The sequence below is a fragment of the Diplotaxodon limnothrissa genome, linkage group LG1 (genome assembly GCF_057381915.1).
Source record: "Diplotaxodon limnothrissa isolate DT_005_m linkage group LG1, D_limnothrissa_male_GT1.1, whole genome shotgun sequence".
Lineage (NCBI taxonomy): Eukaryota > Metazoa > Chordata > Actinopteri > Cichliformes > Cichlidae > Diplotaxodon > Diplotaxodon limnothrissa.
Window position 1 is genome coordinate 3,796,786 of NC_140596.1, and position 15,857 is coordinate 3,812,642.

Genomic DNA, 15,857 nt, shown 5'->3' on the forward strand with positions numbered 1-15,857 from the left:
GGCTGATGGTCTCAGATCACTGCTATTTGCAGCTGTGTGTTGTACAGTGGGACACACGGTTGTGATGCTGCAGAGCTGTTGTTGGTCTGTGTGTTGTTGTTTGAATCAGAGCCTCTGTTCTCTCTCTCTGTTTCCTTTGCAGCTCAAACTCATTGATCATGAAGCGGCTCTTTATGCAGCTTCAGCCTGCGGTTACTCTCTCGCTCATGTGATGGAGACCACGCTCTGTGCCTGACAACAAACGGCAGCTCTTTGATGCTGGATGCGCGTTCGGGATGGACGTGTGCTGTAGGAACCCGAACCGGACGGCGCCGGTCGGTGAGGACGGCCCACGGCGAGCTGACGTGCTGCTCTGCTCTCGGACCAACGGTTGGAGCTGGCCTCCGCACCCCTTCCAGCTGCTCGCCTGGCTGCTCTACATCTACTTTGCCGTCACCGGGTTCGGCATATTCGTCCCCCTGCTGCCTGCACATTGGATCCCTGCGGGCTACATCGTATCCTTCCACTGCGTGGACAGACCACCACCGCACCACTGGTAGCGAGGTGTACAGATAAACACATGTGAACTTTCTACACCAGTAGCATTTTTTTCTATGGAAAAAAAAGGGAGGTTTTCCTCAAAATATAGTAAAACGTCTTTCCTTAAAATATAGTGTTAGTTTAGTCAAAGAATAGAGCAAATTGTCTTTCAAAAGCTGACGATGCTTTTCCTCAAATTATTACAGCTTTTATCTAAATATTTCGCGTTTTTGTCTTCTAAAAATTCCAGTTTTTATTATTTTAACTGGATCGTAATTCAGGTGAGTTCTCAAATTTGTGTCCCAGATACTTTGGTTGTACAGTCGACAATCTATAATTTATTCATTCTGTCTGCTGGTTTATTTAGCACAGCCAGTGTAAAGTCTGGCAGTGTTAGGGAGCTGTTTTTGGTAGTGTCTGATGCCTATGAAAATATGAAAAATGACCCCTATTCAAAATGTAATTTCCATATTGTCTGATAGCATTGAGTTATTGTTACTGAGGGGACAGACAGTGATTTCAGGTCTTTTCTTTAGGTGAGGTGTTACAGTGTTGCTCCGGCGTATCTGTGTTTGATTCCTGATCTCTGTGTCAGTGTACGGGCATCATGTTTGTGTGTCACCTGTTTGTCCACGTCATGGCCGTGTCCATCGATCCAGCCGACTACAATGTCAGAGCGAAGAGCGTCCGAGGCCCGGTCCCCGTGTTCGACCGCTCCAAACACGCGCACGTCATCGAGAACTGCCACTGCTACCTGTGCCAGGTCGAAGTGTGAGTAACAAACAGAGGCTTTTCAACGCATGTATGCTGCATCATGTTATCGTTCCCGAAACTGCCGGATACCTTCATCCCAATGATAAAAACTCTCAAGTGCTCTCTAAGCTTGTATTTTAACATTTAGCTGTTTTATGGTCATTGTTGAGTTTTGTTGATGAGTCAGCAGCAGCGGTGATAAATCTGAAAGCTCACAGCCTCTTCAGATGGGATGCTGTCGGGTTAGTTCGATGCACTAATCTCAGGGTGAGTCTCAGCGTGCTGTGGAATATTTTTTTTAAAAATAGGGATGTGTACAGATCATCTTTAAATTTTGTAATTACACTTGCTGTTGAGCAATTTACCTTTTAGAGCAATACACATTATTTTCTTCTTGTTTATTGAAATGTAAAACAAGTGATTTTCACTTTTTATATAAAATGTGTTGTTTGTATGATTCTAATGTATTAATTATAGTGATTATATTGTTTCTGAAGTGGACACTAGGGTTTGGTAAGGATATAGCTTCCAAATTCTGTCATGTTTTTTTAAGGGAATTTGCAAAAATTATATTCATGATATAAATTATATTTATGAGGATACAGACAAAAAAAATTAAATGATCTGTAATCGCTTGCAGGCAGTTGCATTTTTTATGCTGGCAAAATGAAAAATATTTTTCAGTGAGTTACTGTGACCACCTAATGCAATGGGTGAATCTATTGCTACAAGGTGCAGCAGCAGCATTATAGTGCAGTAGTTTTAAAAGAGATGGTCGCTGAGTCATTTGTTTACTTTTGGGTCACACGTCACCAGCTATTGGCTGGTTCAATTTGGAGGTATATCTCTGGTGAAACATATTTGCCACAGTTGTCCATCTCCAGCAGGAGCAGTTTTCTTGCTTATTTTTCTAGTAGTACTGTGCTTTGTTGGAGGTTGAGGTGAGCACTGAATTGTAAGTGGATGCTGACACGTGGCTCTCGCTCTCAGAGATCCCTGGGCTCATCTCGTTGTGCACTAGGAAAAATAAACACATGATCTTGCTATGATATCATGATATGACACTTTTATCTAACTTCAAAATTTAAACCGATGTTATTAGGGGTGATTCAGTATGGCACACCCTATTGGACCCAGACAGCTGCAGACGGATACTCATTTGTGTTGTAAGTCTTCCAAGAGATGCAGGCACAGTTGTTGCATTTTAGCCTAAAAGGCCTTTATACCCCTTCGTGTGCAGCAATATGGCCCAGGCAGCTATTTCAGTTGATGCCTTGGTGTTGGCTGATACCTTTAGATGAAATCAGGTTTTGTCTAAGGTCTCCAAAAAAACAAAACAAACAAAAGGAACCCCATCTGTTTTATATTTTTTGTCATTAACCCTGAATGATCTGGTTAATCAAAACTACCACACTGTGGATTGCTGCCAGCAGATGGTGCTAACACTGGCTGAAACTCTTTCTGATCAAGTTTCCCCATTGGCTGTTAGTAGCTGAGATTTTGTAGCTCAAATTGTCCTTTTGCTTCCTATCAAGCTAACATTGCAAATAGGTCACGGAGGTATGTTTACTTGAGCTGCTGTTGGAGTTTTTATTGGCATGTCCCTGCTGGGTGTCTCTCACAGGAGGACAGTCTCTGCAGGTTGCACAAACACACACATGCAGACACAAACTGCTTGTCAGCTGTTAGCAGCTTTGGTGTTGTTGGTAGCAACATGAACATGAACTGAAGTTTGCTTCATCTTCTGAGCTGCTTGTCACATGGTCTGGATTTGCACTGTCCAATCAGACTCCGGTGTTTTTAAGTATTTTTTTAAGCATGTTTGTTTATCAGGGGTCTCTCTGCATGCACAGAAAAGATTTGTTCCATAACTAAAGTGAAGGTGTCATGGATTTATTTAATTTACAGCCACATACTTTGCATTTATTTATTAATGCCACAAAGTGTTACTGATCTGAAGTCGAGGTCACAAAGCTTCAGCTGAAAGAACTGAAAATGTGTCATGTTAAATTTCATTTTAAACCCATGATGGTTCCTTCCCTCCAGTCCACCGCTCCTTGTAACCTTTTTAAAGCATGCTCTGCAGTCATGAACCCTTTGAGATGTTACCTAACATATTGCAAGTGTCCATCTCTGTTAGATCAGAGCTCATATGGTCTTTAACCTGCCAGGCTGCTTGCATAAAGTCAGTGTGATGTTCAGGACATTTTATGTCCTGAACATCACAAAAATCGATTTTCCGATGAAAATCGATTTTAGCTTAAATAAAGCGATATCGATTCATTAAAATCCTGAATCTATTTTTAAAAATGTAGGTTAAACCTCACAAAACTATTTCAGCAACCACCAAACAGCTAAAACAGTAAATGAGAGCAGGTAAACGGATTCTGCAAAAAGACGTAAACACAAAGCGTGGACCTGATGCATCAGAATCAGTGAGCTGTGGGCTTTCTCACCAGACGGCACGTACGCGGTCGGACACATCGTCGGGGCTGAAAACTGTCACCTCACACATTCTGATGCGTCAGGTCCGCGTGTCGTGTTTACTGTTTTTTTTGCGCTAGATTCTGATGCTGCAGGTTTCATCTCTCTCCAACCAAAACTGACTGAACCAGCAGCAAAAGAAGATCCAAACTAAGCTTCACATTACGCTTCAGATAAGCATCGTCATGAATTCTGTCTTACTTTTGCGGTTTTGCTTCCACCACAATAAATTCACACTTCCTGCACAGCTCTTTCTCTCTCTCTCAGTGTACTTTAAGAACAGTTTCCCATCTAAAAATCACAATTTTCTGCATTATTCGCTTGCTTATTACCCACCAGTTTACCATTGTGCACAGCGCTGTCGGCCGCTGTTTTTTTTTTAAAAAGACCTCTGAAAGAAAAACTCATTTCTGCTGTTCAATTCCGAAGAAATGTAAACTTTTCAAAATGTTCTACTGCAGAATATTTTTAAGGTTATCTGCTATAAAAAGCCAGGCCAGGAAAATCTCCTTCATGTTTTTTGTTTTATCCTCAGTTACTTTGACACAAAGACATCTGCTGTGATGCTCACACCTCTGATGAAGTCTCAGAAGTGTCAGTACTGATAAATAATCAGAATTATAATATTTCTGACTGTTTGAGGCAAAATTTCCCTGATTTGAATCGAAATCGTGGATCAAATCGAACCTTGTCAATCAGAATCGAATCGATTCTAGAAATTGATACCGGGCCCTATTGTGCACACTTAAATCTAACAATATTTCTTAGAATTTGAATCTACACAAAGACTCTGAAAGGGTCTTTTTTCAGACTGTTGATCTAAAGAAACAGTTCAGGCAGTCTGGTGACTCTCCAGACTCTGCGTGTTTAGATGTAAGAAATGCCGAGAGGAATTAGCTGTTTCACAGTATGCTCACACAAATGAGGTGCACATGTTTCGGTTTAGCGTGAGCTGATTGTCATCTTTGATATGAATCAGAACTGACCTTCAGAGAAACAACAGTTTGGGACTTGCTTCCAGTTGTCTGTACATCTGCACTGCAGACAAGAGCTCTTCACCACTGAATTCTGCTGATTTTAAGTCTCCATTTAAATATTTTACTGGCTTCATTAATTGCAGTGTTGCATAGTCCTCAGCAGCTGAATGCAGCTCAGTTCCTGAGTAAATAATAGAGCTGCTCATTGAAGCCAGGAGGTGATGAGCTGAGCTGAACTGCAGTGACAACCTCTGAGGAAAAAAAAATATGGGTCAGTGGGCTGGTCTCAGGAGGCCTCAGAGAACTGGGTCACAGGGGCTCTTACAGACCGTAAACCCCCTCTCAAACCTGGATCTGATCTGACATTGCTTTGCGCAGCACTCCCATTTCAGAATAAACATTGGGACCGGATATGAATACCCACAATCCTCTGGATCTGCTGCAGAGAAGGAGCTACACATTGACTCAGAATCTGAAAACTAATTTTAAAGGTGGTTTATTATGCTTGTTGTGCTGCTCCATGAGTAGCTTTGCATGACTCCCAGTTAAAAATGATGTTATTTATCTTTGCAGTTCATCCCCTGTCTGAAACGAGCTTTTTGAGCTTTTTTTTTCGAGCTCTTTTCAGTTTTCTATTTTTCTTCTGATTGGTTGCCCCTCAGAAGTTTGTGCAGCTGGTGGGCGGGGCTTCTCACACAAGTAGAAAAAAGACTTTTATCTCATGTGCACTGACCTCATTATTCCTCAGTTTTATTTGCATATACGGCCTATTTACAACGCCAGGATGTGAACTCTGGGATTGGCTGTTTAAATAACAGTTATGTACCATTTTGTGTATTAAGAACCTGAATTGTGTTGGAAGTAAAAAGTTCTCATTCACACATTAAACATCCACACACATTAAAACAAACTTGACTGGTACTGTTTTACCAAAGCAGTAAAGTCATCAAACGTGAATGTGTTTCAGTTAGATTTGTATCACAATGCGTGCTGTACATTCTGTATAGTAGTGCTAGTACTAGGCTGCACTTCGTTGTAAACACAGATATATGTATGTGGTTGTTTCAGGGGACCGAAGTCGAAACATTGTAGCGCCTGTAACAAGTGTGTGGCGAACTTCGACCATCACTGCCGGTGGCTCAACAACTGTGTGGGCAGCAGGAACTATAAGTGAGTACTGGTTAATTTTCTGTGGAGTCAAACAATGAAGGATGCTGTCACCTGACACTGGTTCACTCCCAGTAAGACAGCTGTCTCTGACAGGGAAGTGAGGCTGATATACAGCTCTGTGCAAAGCACTGAATCTCCTTTAAGAAAAGGAGATTCTGTTGCACCTGTACGTGCACATCTGAGTCTTTCCAACATTAAAAGTCTTTAAAACAGGAAAGTCACGACCGCAACACAGACAAACTAACAGAACGAGGCAGCTGCCATATGATGGGAGTGATGAATCAGAGGAGGATGCGTCGTGTCTGATGTGACTCAGTGAGGAGTCGGTGTCTGTCATTGTTTTTATAATTCTGTGCTTCTGCCTGTAATGATGAAAGTGTCATTAACTGAAAACCGAGTTAGAAGCATTTCCAAAAGTCTCTTCTAAAATACTGGAGCAACATAGACATGGGCTGCAAAGATAGCAAATGTTATGTATTTTAAATATTTTAATCAATGTTTTTGAAATATATATTTTGTACATTCATGCCCATTAGGCGTGTGTGCTGAGCAGTGCTGTGTGTCCTGCAGGTTGTTCCTCCACAGTGTGATCTCAGCTCTTTTGGGAGTTTGTCTCATTCTTGTTGTTGCCTCCTACGTCTTCATCGAGTTCTTTCTGGACCCCACTAAACTCCGCACCGACAAACACTTTCTGGGTAAGATTTGACCTCTGACCTTGTAAAAAAGCTGTGAGTCTATAGTGTTTATTAAAAATTTTAAAAGAAATCTCAGTTAGGGTGTTCAGAAATCAAGAAGTGGAAGCTGAGGATCACAATGGGAAAGAAAGGTGATTAAAGTGACTGAATGCAGCATGGTTGTTTGTGTCAGGTGGGCTGGTCTGAGTAGTTTGTTTCCTACACAAACCATCTGTGGGTTTACAGAGATGGGTTGAGAAAGAGAGAAGAGAAGAGAAAGTATTCAGTGAGCAGCAGCTCTCAAGGGGAAAATACCAGAGGTGAGAGGAGAATGGCCTGGCTGCTTTAAGCGGATAGGAGGGTCACAGTAACGCAGAAAATCACTTGTGACAACCAAGGTATGCAAAAGAACATGTCTGAATGCACAACATGGGCTACAGCAGCAGAATGCCACACTGGGTGCCACTGTTCAAGAGAGAACAGGAAACTGAGGCTCCTGCAGGCTGAACAGAATTAGACCAGAGAAGATTGGAAAACTTTTGCCTGGTCTGATGAGTCTCAGATGGTAGCATCAGAATGTGGAGTGAAAAGCACGGCGTCATCCTGCCTCATATCAACGTTTCGGGAAGTTGGTGGTATTATGGTGTGGGGGATATTATCTTGGCACACTTTGGGCCCCTTAGTACCAGCTCAGGATCAGTTAAACCCCACAGCCTACCTGAGTGTTGTTGCTGACCATGCCCATTCCTTTGTCAAGAAGCACAGGTGAGTGATACTCTGAATTTAGCAGCTTCACAGTGAATGGAGTAACCTGCAAACTGAACTGAACTGTGTGCAGTCTCAGCTGCAGGATGAGAAAGCATGCCCCCTCCTCTCAGTGTTATCTGCAGGCGGAGAGTCCACATCCACAGCAGAGGGAGGAAGATCAGGAGAGTGAGATGACTGATGTCTTTGTCCTTCAGTCTCGTGTTTTCATGTGAGGAAGATTATTTAGTTTGTCGACAGCTTATAGTTGTTTCAGTGAGTTTAGGGTGATTTTTGCTGTTCAAAAGGTCACTGTTGTCTCTCTATAAATGACTTTTTATTATGTTTCATCGTGAACCTGAAATTTTGTTAAACTAAAAAAGGAGGAATATTAGAAAGATCATTCTGACGCCCCCAGCCAGCTCACAGATACAACGACAACAACTTTTAAAGCTAAACAAACTCAAAGTTATACCTGATGTGCTTGGATTTTCCTGATATATTGGGGTTTGGTTATTCAGCCATTAAATGAAGAAATGCTGTTTTCACAGTTGGCTCTTCTTGTGTCCCGCAGTGAGGAATGAGACAGGTGTGTGGTTCGTCTTCCTGCCCGTCGCGCCTCTCCGGTCAGCTGCACCGGTGATTCCCGTCCTGGCTGCCATCACAATCGCTCTGGGTCTTCTGTCCTGCGTGTTGCTCTGCCACTTGCTTTGTTTCCACATCTACCTGAGTAAGAAATAACACACCTGCCTGTCTGTCCACGTGTCAAATCTTTGACAAGAGGAAGCTTTTCTTTATTTTCTGCCCAGCAGTTAATGTTGTAATGTCTGATGTTCATAATAAATATTTTCAAAATTCAAAACGTATGTAAAAATGATCCCAGTGAAGCTCAGCCTCAGACATTTTCTATAACATACCGATTTTAGTACATCACAGATTTAAGTTTCTGTGGTGATCTGCTGCAGGTACAGCATGCTTATGAAATGCAGGCAGTGCAGTTCACAGGCAACACGTCACGTTAGTCTGTAGAATGGCTTCTGTATTTATGACAGTGGGGCAAAAAAAAGGTCCCTTCAAAACAGCATTTTCTTTCAAAGTAACTAATAGGTTTTCCTGTTTCAGAATCCATTTGTTGTCTTTAGGTTTTATAAAGAGATAACAATCCACAAAACTGTGAGTTTGCATCAGTTTTACTACTATTTTTATTTTGTAAACAATCAGATATTTACGTGAGCATTTTATAAAGGTTTTGAGGGGTAGCACAGGGGGGCCATCAGCATTTGTATTGCTTTAATAATTCCTTTTCTTCAGATTAGACCTGATGTGCTGCTCAGTGGGAATTGAGCATAAAATCCACAGTCTGCCTTCTTTGTAAAGATTTATTGCAGAGTTCATTTATTTAAAAGCAATATGAGGCTTCAGCAGTCTGAGTCAGACACATCACTCGTCTGCAGCTCGATAAAACCAAGAGAGAAAATTCAGTTAAAAAAAATTCTCTTTAATAACTTCACTCACATTCAGGTGATGCTGCCAGCATATCATACGTTTGGATATTTATTTGTTTATTTAGCAGCATGAAGGAGCTATAAAGAGCTTTTCCTTCCTCGTGCTGTCTACGCTCTCACAGAGGTTATTAAATCTTTGTTTCTGACCTCATGGTAATGCTGCAAGACCCCGTCAGTGTTTCAGAACAAATCCTGTGGGTGTGTGTTTTGTGTTATGTGTGTGTTTTTAACTGGTCCTCTGAGGACATTTAGTCCACTTCCTCTTTCTCTTCACAAAGACGGACCTTTAAAGGCCATGTCGGGGTTCAAGGGTCTGGGGAAATGTATGTTTACGTATGTGTGTTTCAGTGTGGAACAGGCTCAGTACGTACGAGTACATAGTGAGGCAGCGCCACCGTGTGGACAACAGAGACTTGAGGAAACCGGGATCTGTGAAAGAGACGGCAGCTCCTTCAGTCCTCAAGGTGACTGACTGGCAGGCGAATAAGCTCTGTTAATAAAGGGAGAAAGAGTCTGGTTTGGGTGGGGTTGAGTTCAGGCTCTGAGTCTTTGTCCTCTGCTGTCCCCTCATCAGGATGTGAACTACTCAGGGACTCTGGGTTACACCAACCCTCAGCTGGACGTGCAGGAACCTACTGCTGTGGCCGTGCGAGGAGAGGCAGAGTAAGTCTCTCAGCTCCTCCTGTTCTGGTTCAGATGGCCGGGTCCTACTTAAAGCCGGCGCGTGTGATTGGCTGAGATGAACTGACCGGGTCCCGACACGTCTCAGTAAACAGCTGGCAACAGTTATTTCACCACACGAGGAGGCCGGACCTCGTCGCCATGGACACGGTTTTCTTTGCAGAAAACAAAGTGCAACATGAAATTCTTTGGCTTCAACTTTCAGGAAGCAAACAAAGTGTGGATTGTGTGTGTGTGTGAGCTAAAGGGAGGAGGCTTTTTGTGTGTGTGCGTGTGTGTGTGACAGAAAGGCTTGATAAATAATCCCACTCACTTTAACACTTGCTCTGAATCCTGTCTATCTGAGACGTAGGAAACCTTTTTTATAGTGGAGCAGGAACAGTCAGAGAACAACGTGGAGGGCACAAAATAAAACACTGACAAACAGGGAAACTAGTTTAGATACTTAATCACACGTAGAATCTGTCGTTGTCCAGTTAAATTGTTCTAGTTCCAGTGTGTCGGGTCATTACAGAAGCACAGCGTTAGTGTGATCTGTGAGCGACCGACAGGTAGATTATTTACCTGCACTGACAGGGTTCATTGGTCGACGGTGAGACGCTGGAGTGCTGACCCTGAGCCACATGCCTCTCCACAACAGCTGTAATAACCTTTTTCTTTTTTCTGAGCACGTGTCTTCTTTACCTGAGGTTTCTCCCAGTGAAGGAGACGAGTGTGCTACTTTTTATTGACATTATTACCTCTTTTACACCAACACGGTGCCAATGCAGATCTAGCTCCGTGTTATTGGTTCCAACTTTGTGCTCCACAGCTTTGTTGTACCAAGCTGGTGTCAGCTTTTTAACATCAGCACCAGGCCTTTATTTATTTATTTGGTGGAAATCTGAGGAACTGGCTCTAGATCGGGCACCAGCACTGTGCTGGTGGAGAAGGAGGTCTCTGTATTAAGGGGTGATCTCTAGTGTTCACAGAACTTTGTGTATGTGTTTCTATTCTATAGTCATTAAAGGTAAAGTGAAATATTTAAGTCCTTTTGCTGTTGATGATTATGGCTTATAGCTCATCAAATCCAGTGTCTCAAATTATTAGAATATTTCCTACGATTTGCACAGTATCCAGGTACTTTTTTTTTAGATGCACTAGTACAGCCTGTAGTACGCAATCAGATAATCATGCATTGTGTGTGTGTTTGTGTGTACCAGGTTCCTTGCTAATGGTAGAGTGAGGACTATGTCCAGTCCTGTCATGGAGGAAGAAGCTCCGCCCACTGTCTCTTCAGAGATGAAAGCCATAGCGGCACACACACATCGACACACACAGGTAAAAGCCCACAAACCACACACCCGATAACAGGTTCAGTGTGATGTTGCACAGACTGTGGAGGTCTGACGGATCAGGAGAAACTTTGGATAAATTTGTGTATATTTGAAGCGAATATGAGAAAACAGCAGTGAGGGAGACCGCACTTAAAAACCTGCTTTGTATTTTTATTCTTCTGCAGAAGAAAAAGAAGAAGAAGGTACGTAAAGTCCCAGCAGAGGTGACCAGAGAGCGCTGCCCAGCCACAGCCCCGCCTCCCGGTATGGCCTCACCTGTCTGTACATATGAAGGCACTTTTGAACACACCGTGTTCTCTAACCTGAACCTAAAGGCTGTCAAAGTTCCGCTGCTCTGTAGCAAGCGTCTGCTCTGCTTTCCACTTAAACGACCTCCTCTTTGAAATTTACTGGTGTTAACCTTGCGGTCCTGTGGTGCGTTCACACACAGAAGTGAAAGTCTGACAGCAGAAGCTGCGATGTTAGAAAACGGGCTGACACAAATGTCATGACACAAAGCCTTGGGCAAATAAAGGTGCTTCATTTGACCTTACAGCAGAGGGCAGTTTCAGTCAGTTCAGTTAGCATAGCACACGATTAATCAGCAAAAATAAATATTTTCCTAATGTTGTTTTTGGAAACTAAAATAAGAGAAAATTGTTTACAATTACAGATCCGAAATCTTACATTAAAGAACAAATCCATTCACAGAATTTGTTTGGAGAGGTCAAACTTATTGGCACCAGCTGATTAAACAAAGTGAAAACAAGTGAAGGCTTAAAAAAAAGAATAGAAAAGAAAGTTACTGAAAAGCTGTTGGGATGAAAGAGCTAAACTAATCAAAAGACAGAGTTTGCAACATTTTGAGTTTGGTCATATCCAGGCTGCTTAATTTAATTAGATTTTCCTCTGAAACTGTTCAAAAACAGGAACACTCAAAGCTTCTGTCCGTCTGCCCGTCCCGTGTTCACACAGCAGATCCTGTCACCTTAAGTCAGGGAGGAAGAGCAGCTCGACAACGTAAAAAAGCAAAACAAACTGTTAGATTTGAGGTGGGAGCACTGATTGACCTAAACCTGAACCCTTCCACCTGTTTTGTTTCTCCCTTACTTCCACATGTGCAGCTGTGCACACTGATGTTTCAGCTGCACATGTGACCTGCCTCGGGTCACTGAGTGCAGACAGTCTTCAGGTAGCTCCCGTCTAAACTTTGAACTCCTTTAACAAAACATGTACCTGTTCTCAGGATCCCAGCTGTCATTTATTAATTTTAGAGTCACACCAACAAAGGTTTTACTCTTCTCATAGATGTTCACAAGCATCTTGTTCAGACCTGTAGTGATGTTGGAGCAAGTCCAAACGTGGTGTAGATTTGTGGTGCTGCTGTTTTGGTTATTTCACTTCTCACATTTGCTGGAAAAACCTGGAAAAATTGGGGGGGGGGGGGAATAGATAACCATAAACAGATGCTATCTGTAGGACAGCTAAAATGTTGCTCGCTGTATTAAATCAGAATAACAGACAGAAGTACCCTATGTTTGTTTTCTCTCCTTATTTTGGATGATGAATCATTGTAGCTGTTTCCCAAACATGCATTCATTCCAAGAGCAGCAAGACTCCTAATGACTCGTAATAGGGTGATCATTTTAATTTAATGTATTAAAGAGAATGGTTGGGTGGGATGAATGGGCACATATGCTAAAAATATAGCTCGATTGGCAAGCTATTGGTGGCAATTCTGACCATCGTTAATAGCCGAGATCTTCTTCCATTCACACAGCCTTAACCTCGAGGGTCCCCAACTCTCCAATCAGGAAAACATGCAGGTGTTTTCCTTCAGGTTAGAATCAGAGTCTCAAGTGGCATTCAGTCAGGACATGCAATGACTCTGAGCTGTGGAATTTGAGCGACTGATATCAGGTAGCGTGGGAATGTGTATTTTTCTGTTCCTGGATCACAGAGCTGCTCCTGCACAGAATAAAGCCTTTACAAATATGAAACAATTGCATCGATGTCTGGCAGAAAGCCTGAAATATGTCCTTAAATGTTCTAAAAAAATGATGACATTAATAATTTCCTCTTTCTTTCCTAAGAAAGTAAATTGTTTCTGACTCTGTCTCTTTCTCTCTAGCAGAGCCCAGCAATGTGTCCACTGTGTCCTTGGGTCAGCGGCTTCCTTTCCCAGCATTCCCCCTGAGGGCCACGCTGCTCCCCCTGGCCCCCACTTCAGGCCCCGTCCAGGCTGCCGCCCCTCCCACCGAGTACCACTCAGATTCTGCTGAGTCTCTGGAGGAGATCCCGGTGGCGTTGGCCAAACTGGGCTCTTCGGCCTCTGCTGCTACAGCAGACGCGTCTTCACACAGGCCTGTCCCGGCATTCCCTCTGCCCTCACCACAGCCCAGGACTAAAAGGAAGGGCGCCTCCTCCCGCGCTAAGAACGCGGCGGAGCTGAGGTTCGAGATGGCCACCACGCACCCTCCCTCAGTGTTCGTTAGCCGGGCCAGCGGAGAGGCCACTGAGCCCCTAGAGGAAGTCCTCAGCCTGGGCAGGAGGAAGACTGGACTGAGGCCCAGACCCGGGTCCAGACCAGCGTCCCGGGCATCGCTGGGCTCAGGCGCTCCCTCTTGGATGGAGCAGTAATAAAGCAGACTGCTACTCTTTATCTTTTTACAATCACTTACTGGCACAACTATTTTACTTTTATTCTGAAGGGTTTATATTGCTCTATTTATTGATTTACTTTAATTTTGAAAGCCAAAGCCTGACTTCCTGTTTAGGTCTCGGTAAATGAAGTGTTTGTGGATGTTTGTGTGTCTGTTCCTGTGGAGACTTTATGGACACCTCCCAATTGTTTTTCACTGTTTCCTGTCAATCGGTCCTCTGCTACTTAACCTGGTCTCCATGGTAACTGTGGGCCACAGAGACACCAGGTGCTTAAGAGTTTAAATTTGAACCCCAAAAAGGCCAATAATGAGTCAATGAAGTCATCAGTAACTAATCCGATAAGTACCACTAAGCTAGAAAATGAAGCTCAAAGCTTCAGCAATTACATCTTATCTTATTTATCTTATGTGAAATCTGTAATTTGGATTTTCTGACACTCGTCATTTTTCAGCCAATCACAAATGCTTTAAACGTCTGCCGGGTGTAGCTTACACCCGCTGCTACACTGCAAACTGCGACACCAGGTTGAATCCTATTAAAGGAGCACTTCAGCATTTAGTTCATTCCAGATATCGAACATCTGAATTGGTGATCTTTAGTTTTCTTAACTGGAAGCTAACAGGCTGTTGCTGCGTAGGTAGTGTGCAGCGTGGGCGTGGGATCAGAGAAAATGTCACCACGTAGCTCTTTCAGCCGTCACGTGTGAATGAAGCAGCATAAAGACATGAAAGCTTAGAACGGCTCTTTCTTAACAGGAATTAAGTTTTTCAGTAAATGTTGAACCGCTCCTTTAAATGTTTCATTTTTTCAGACTCCTCCTGAAGTCTGTGTGCAGCTGGACATGCTGAGGATGCTTCACCTGTCAGCTGATTTAACAATAAAGAATGAAAGCTGGTGCATTTGTTACACGTTTATATCCAGATGCTGGTCCGGAGATTTAATTCTTCTTCGTTTGCTGCACTTTCAGCTGTGCCTGCTTGTTCATTCCTGAAGAGTCATGACAGCAACTGGGTTTTCAGATCAGAGCCACAGTAATTAGTTGATTAAGAAGCCTAAAATCAATCAATTCATAAAAATCTTCTGTAGCCTTATCAACACACATGACTACGATAAAGCATTAAGCTACAAATTTTGGTTTTGTATATGTAAATGAGTAATCCATCCACATAAAAAGAAGAAATTAAATGCAAATGAAGATTTAAGCTTGTATCCTGCTAGTGAAGCACTCAGAGTATAGAAACATGTATATAAAAGATGGGCACACACCATGACGTCACTCTGTTCTGTGAACCTTTTTCTCACTGTTTTAAGCTTTGATTTGAGCATTTTTGTGATTGCTGTCTTTTTTATTTGGAGTCACAAGTGACCAAAATTGTTAAATAAATTTGAAATAACATGTAATTTCAAACTTACTGCTGTGTTTCCATCCTTTCTCTTAGCTACTAATCCAGTTCAGGGTTGTGGGCATGCTGGAGCCTGTGCCAGCAGCTATGGGGTAAGAAGCAGGGGTAGAGCCTAGATTGGTCTTATCAAAGGTGTTTTATTAGAAATAAGTTAATGTAAATCATTCCCTTTATTTGCAATAAAAGGTCACAAGAAATGACTAAAGAAACAGCCCAGGGAAGTAGTGCAGAGGAAGACGGAGAAAGCGATGGTGTGAAAACATCAAGAAGTGAACATGGAAAACTTTTCCAGATAGTGGATTGGTATCCTGCTCGTGTGCTCAGTGCTTTTATAACTCCACGGGGAATTAAGGGATCAAGACATGACAGGATGGGAATTTAAATGACCTCGTGTAGCCCAGTTGCAGATCCTTCACAACCTTCCAGGCAACTCTGGCCCACAATTTGGAAATCATTAATTTAGGCAAAAGAAATGCTGCTTTTCTTTCTCATACAGTTTGTGGATTAAATATTTTCTGGGTTTGGACTGTCGGTTGTACAAAAAAGCCCATTTATAATGAATCAGAGCTCTGGGGAGCTGTGCTGAACATTTGTGCCGTTTTCTGATGTTTAATAGTTCGAATGATTCATTGTTAGGAAAGTAATTGTAAGTTGCACTGTTTTGTTTTTCACTCTAATGGTCCCATTATGAGTCCCGAGGGTCAGCCTTCATGCTGCAGCTGTTTGTGTTTCCAAAATCAGAGCTGCTCAGCAAGAGGCAAAAGAGCTGAAGGTCACAGGAACACACACACACAGTGGTTACACACACCACAGGGATGATTTAGACGTTAACTTAATGAATCATATTTATCACCACGTATCTGCCAAAGCTTTTATTTTGACAGGCTGATAATGTGTGCGTGTGTGTTGTTGCATGTCATCATCCCTTCACGATGTGAGGAGGAGTTGCCTGGGCAACCGGTTAAGA

At 42.7% G+C, this 15,857-nt stretch overlaps 1 protein-coding gene across 2 annotated transcripts; it reads left to right on the forward strand.

The window, feature by feature from the left end:
* Window positions 1-275: 275 nt before the first annotated feature.
* zdhhc1 (zDHHC palmitoyltransferase 1) lies at window positions 276-13,463 on the forward strand. Of its 2 annotated transcripts, none has more exons than XM_085351386.1 (10): window positions 276-494; window positions 1,115-1,290; window positions 5,802-5,903; window positions 6,474-6,598; window positions 7,896-8,051; window positions 9,175-9,290; window positions 9,401-9,489; window positions 10,710-10,827; window positions 11,009-11,087; window positions 12,955-13,463. In XM_085351386.1, the coding sequence occupies exons 1-10, from the start codon at window positions 276-278 to the stop codon at window positions 13,461-13,463; spliced, it is 1,689 nt and encodes a 562-aa protein (XP_085207512.1). The 2 variants fall into 2 exon arrangements, with proteins under 2 accessions (XP_085207512.1, XP_085207520.1); XM_085351394.1 differs by having other exon boundaries at window positions 12,958-13,463.
* The last annotated feature ends 2,394 nt before the right edge of the window (window positions 13,464-15,857 follow it).

Coding starts and splice junctions, on each gene's coding strand:
- zdhhc1 (XM_085351386.1), top strand. CDS start 276: ATGGACGTGTGCTGTAGGAACCCGAACCGGACGGCGCCGGTCGGTGAG. Junction 5,904..6,473: donor GTGGGCAGCAGGAACTATAA/GTGAGTACTGGT, acceptor TGTGTCCTGCAG/GTTGTTCCTCCACAGTGTGA. Junction 10,828..11,008: donor ACACACATCGACACACACAG/GTAAAAGCCCAC, acceptor ATTCTTCTGCAG/AAGAAAAAGAAGAAGAAGGT.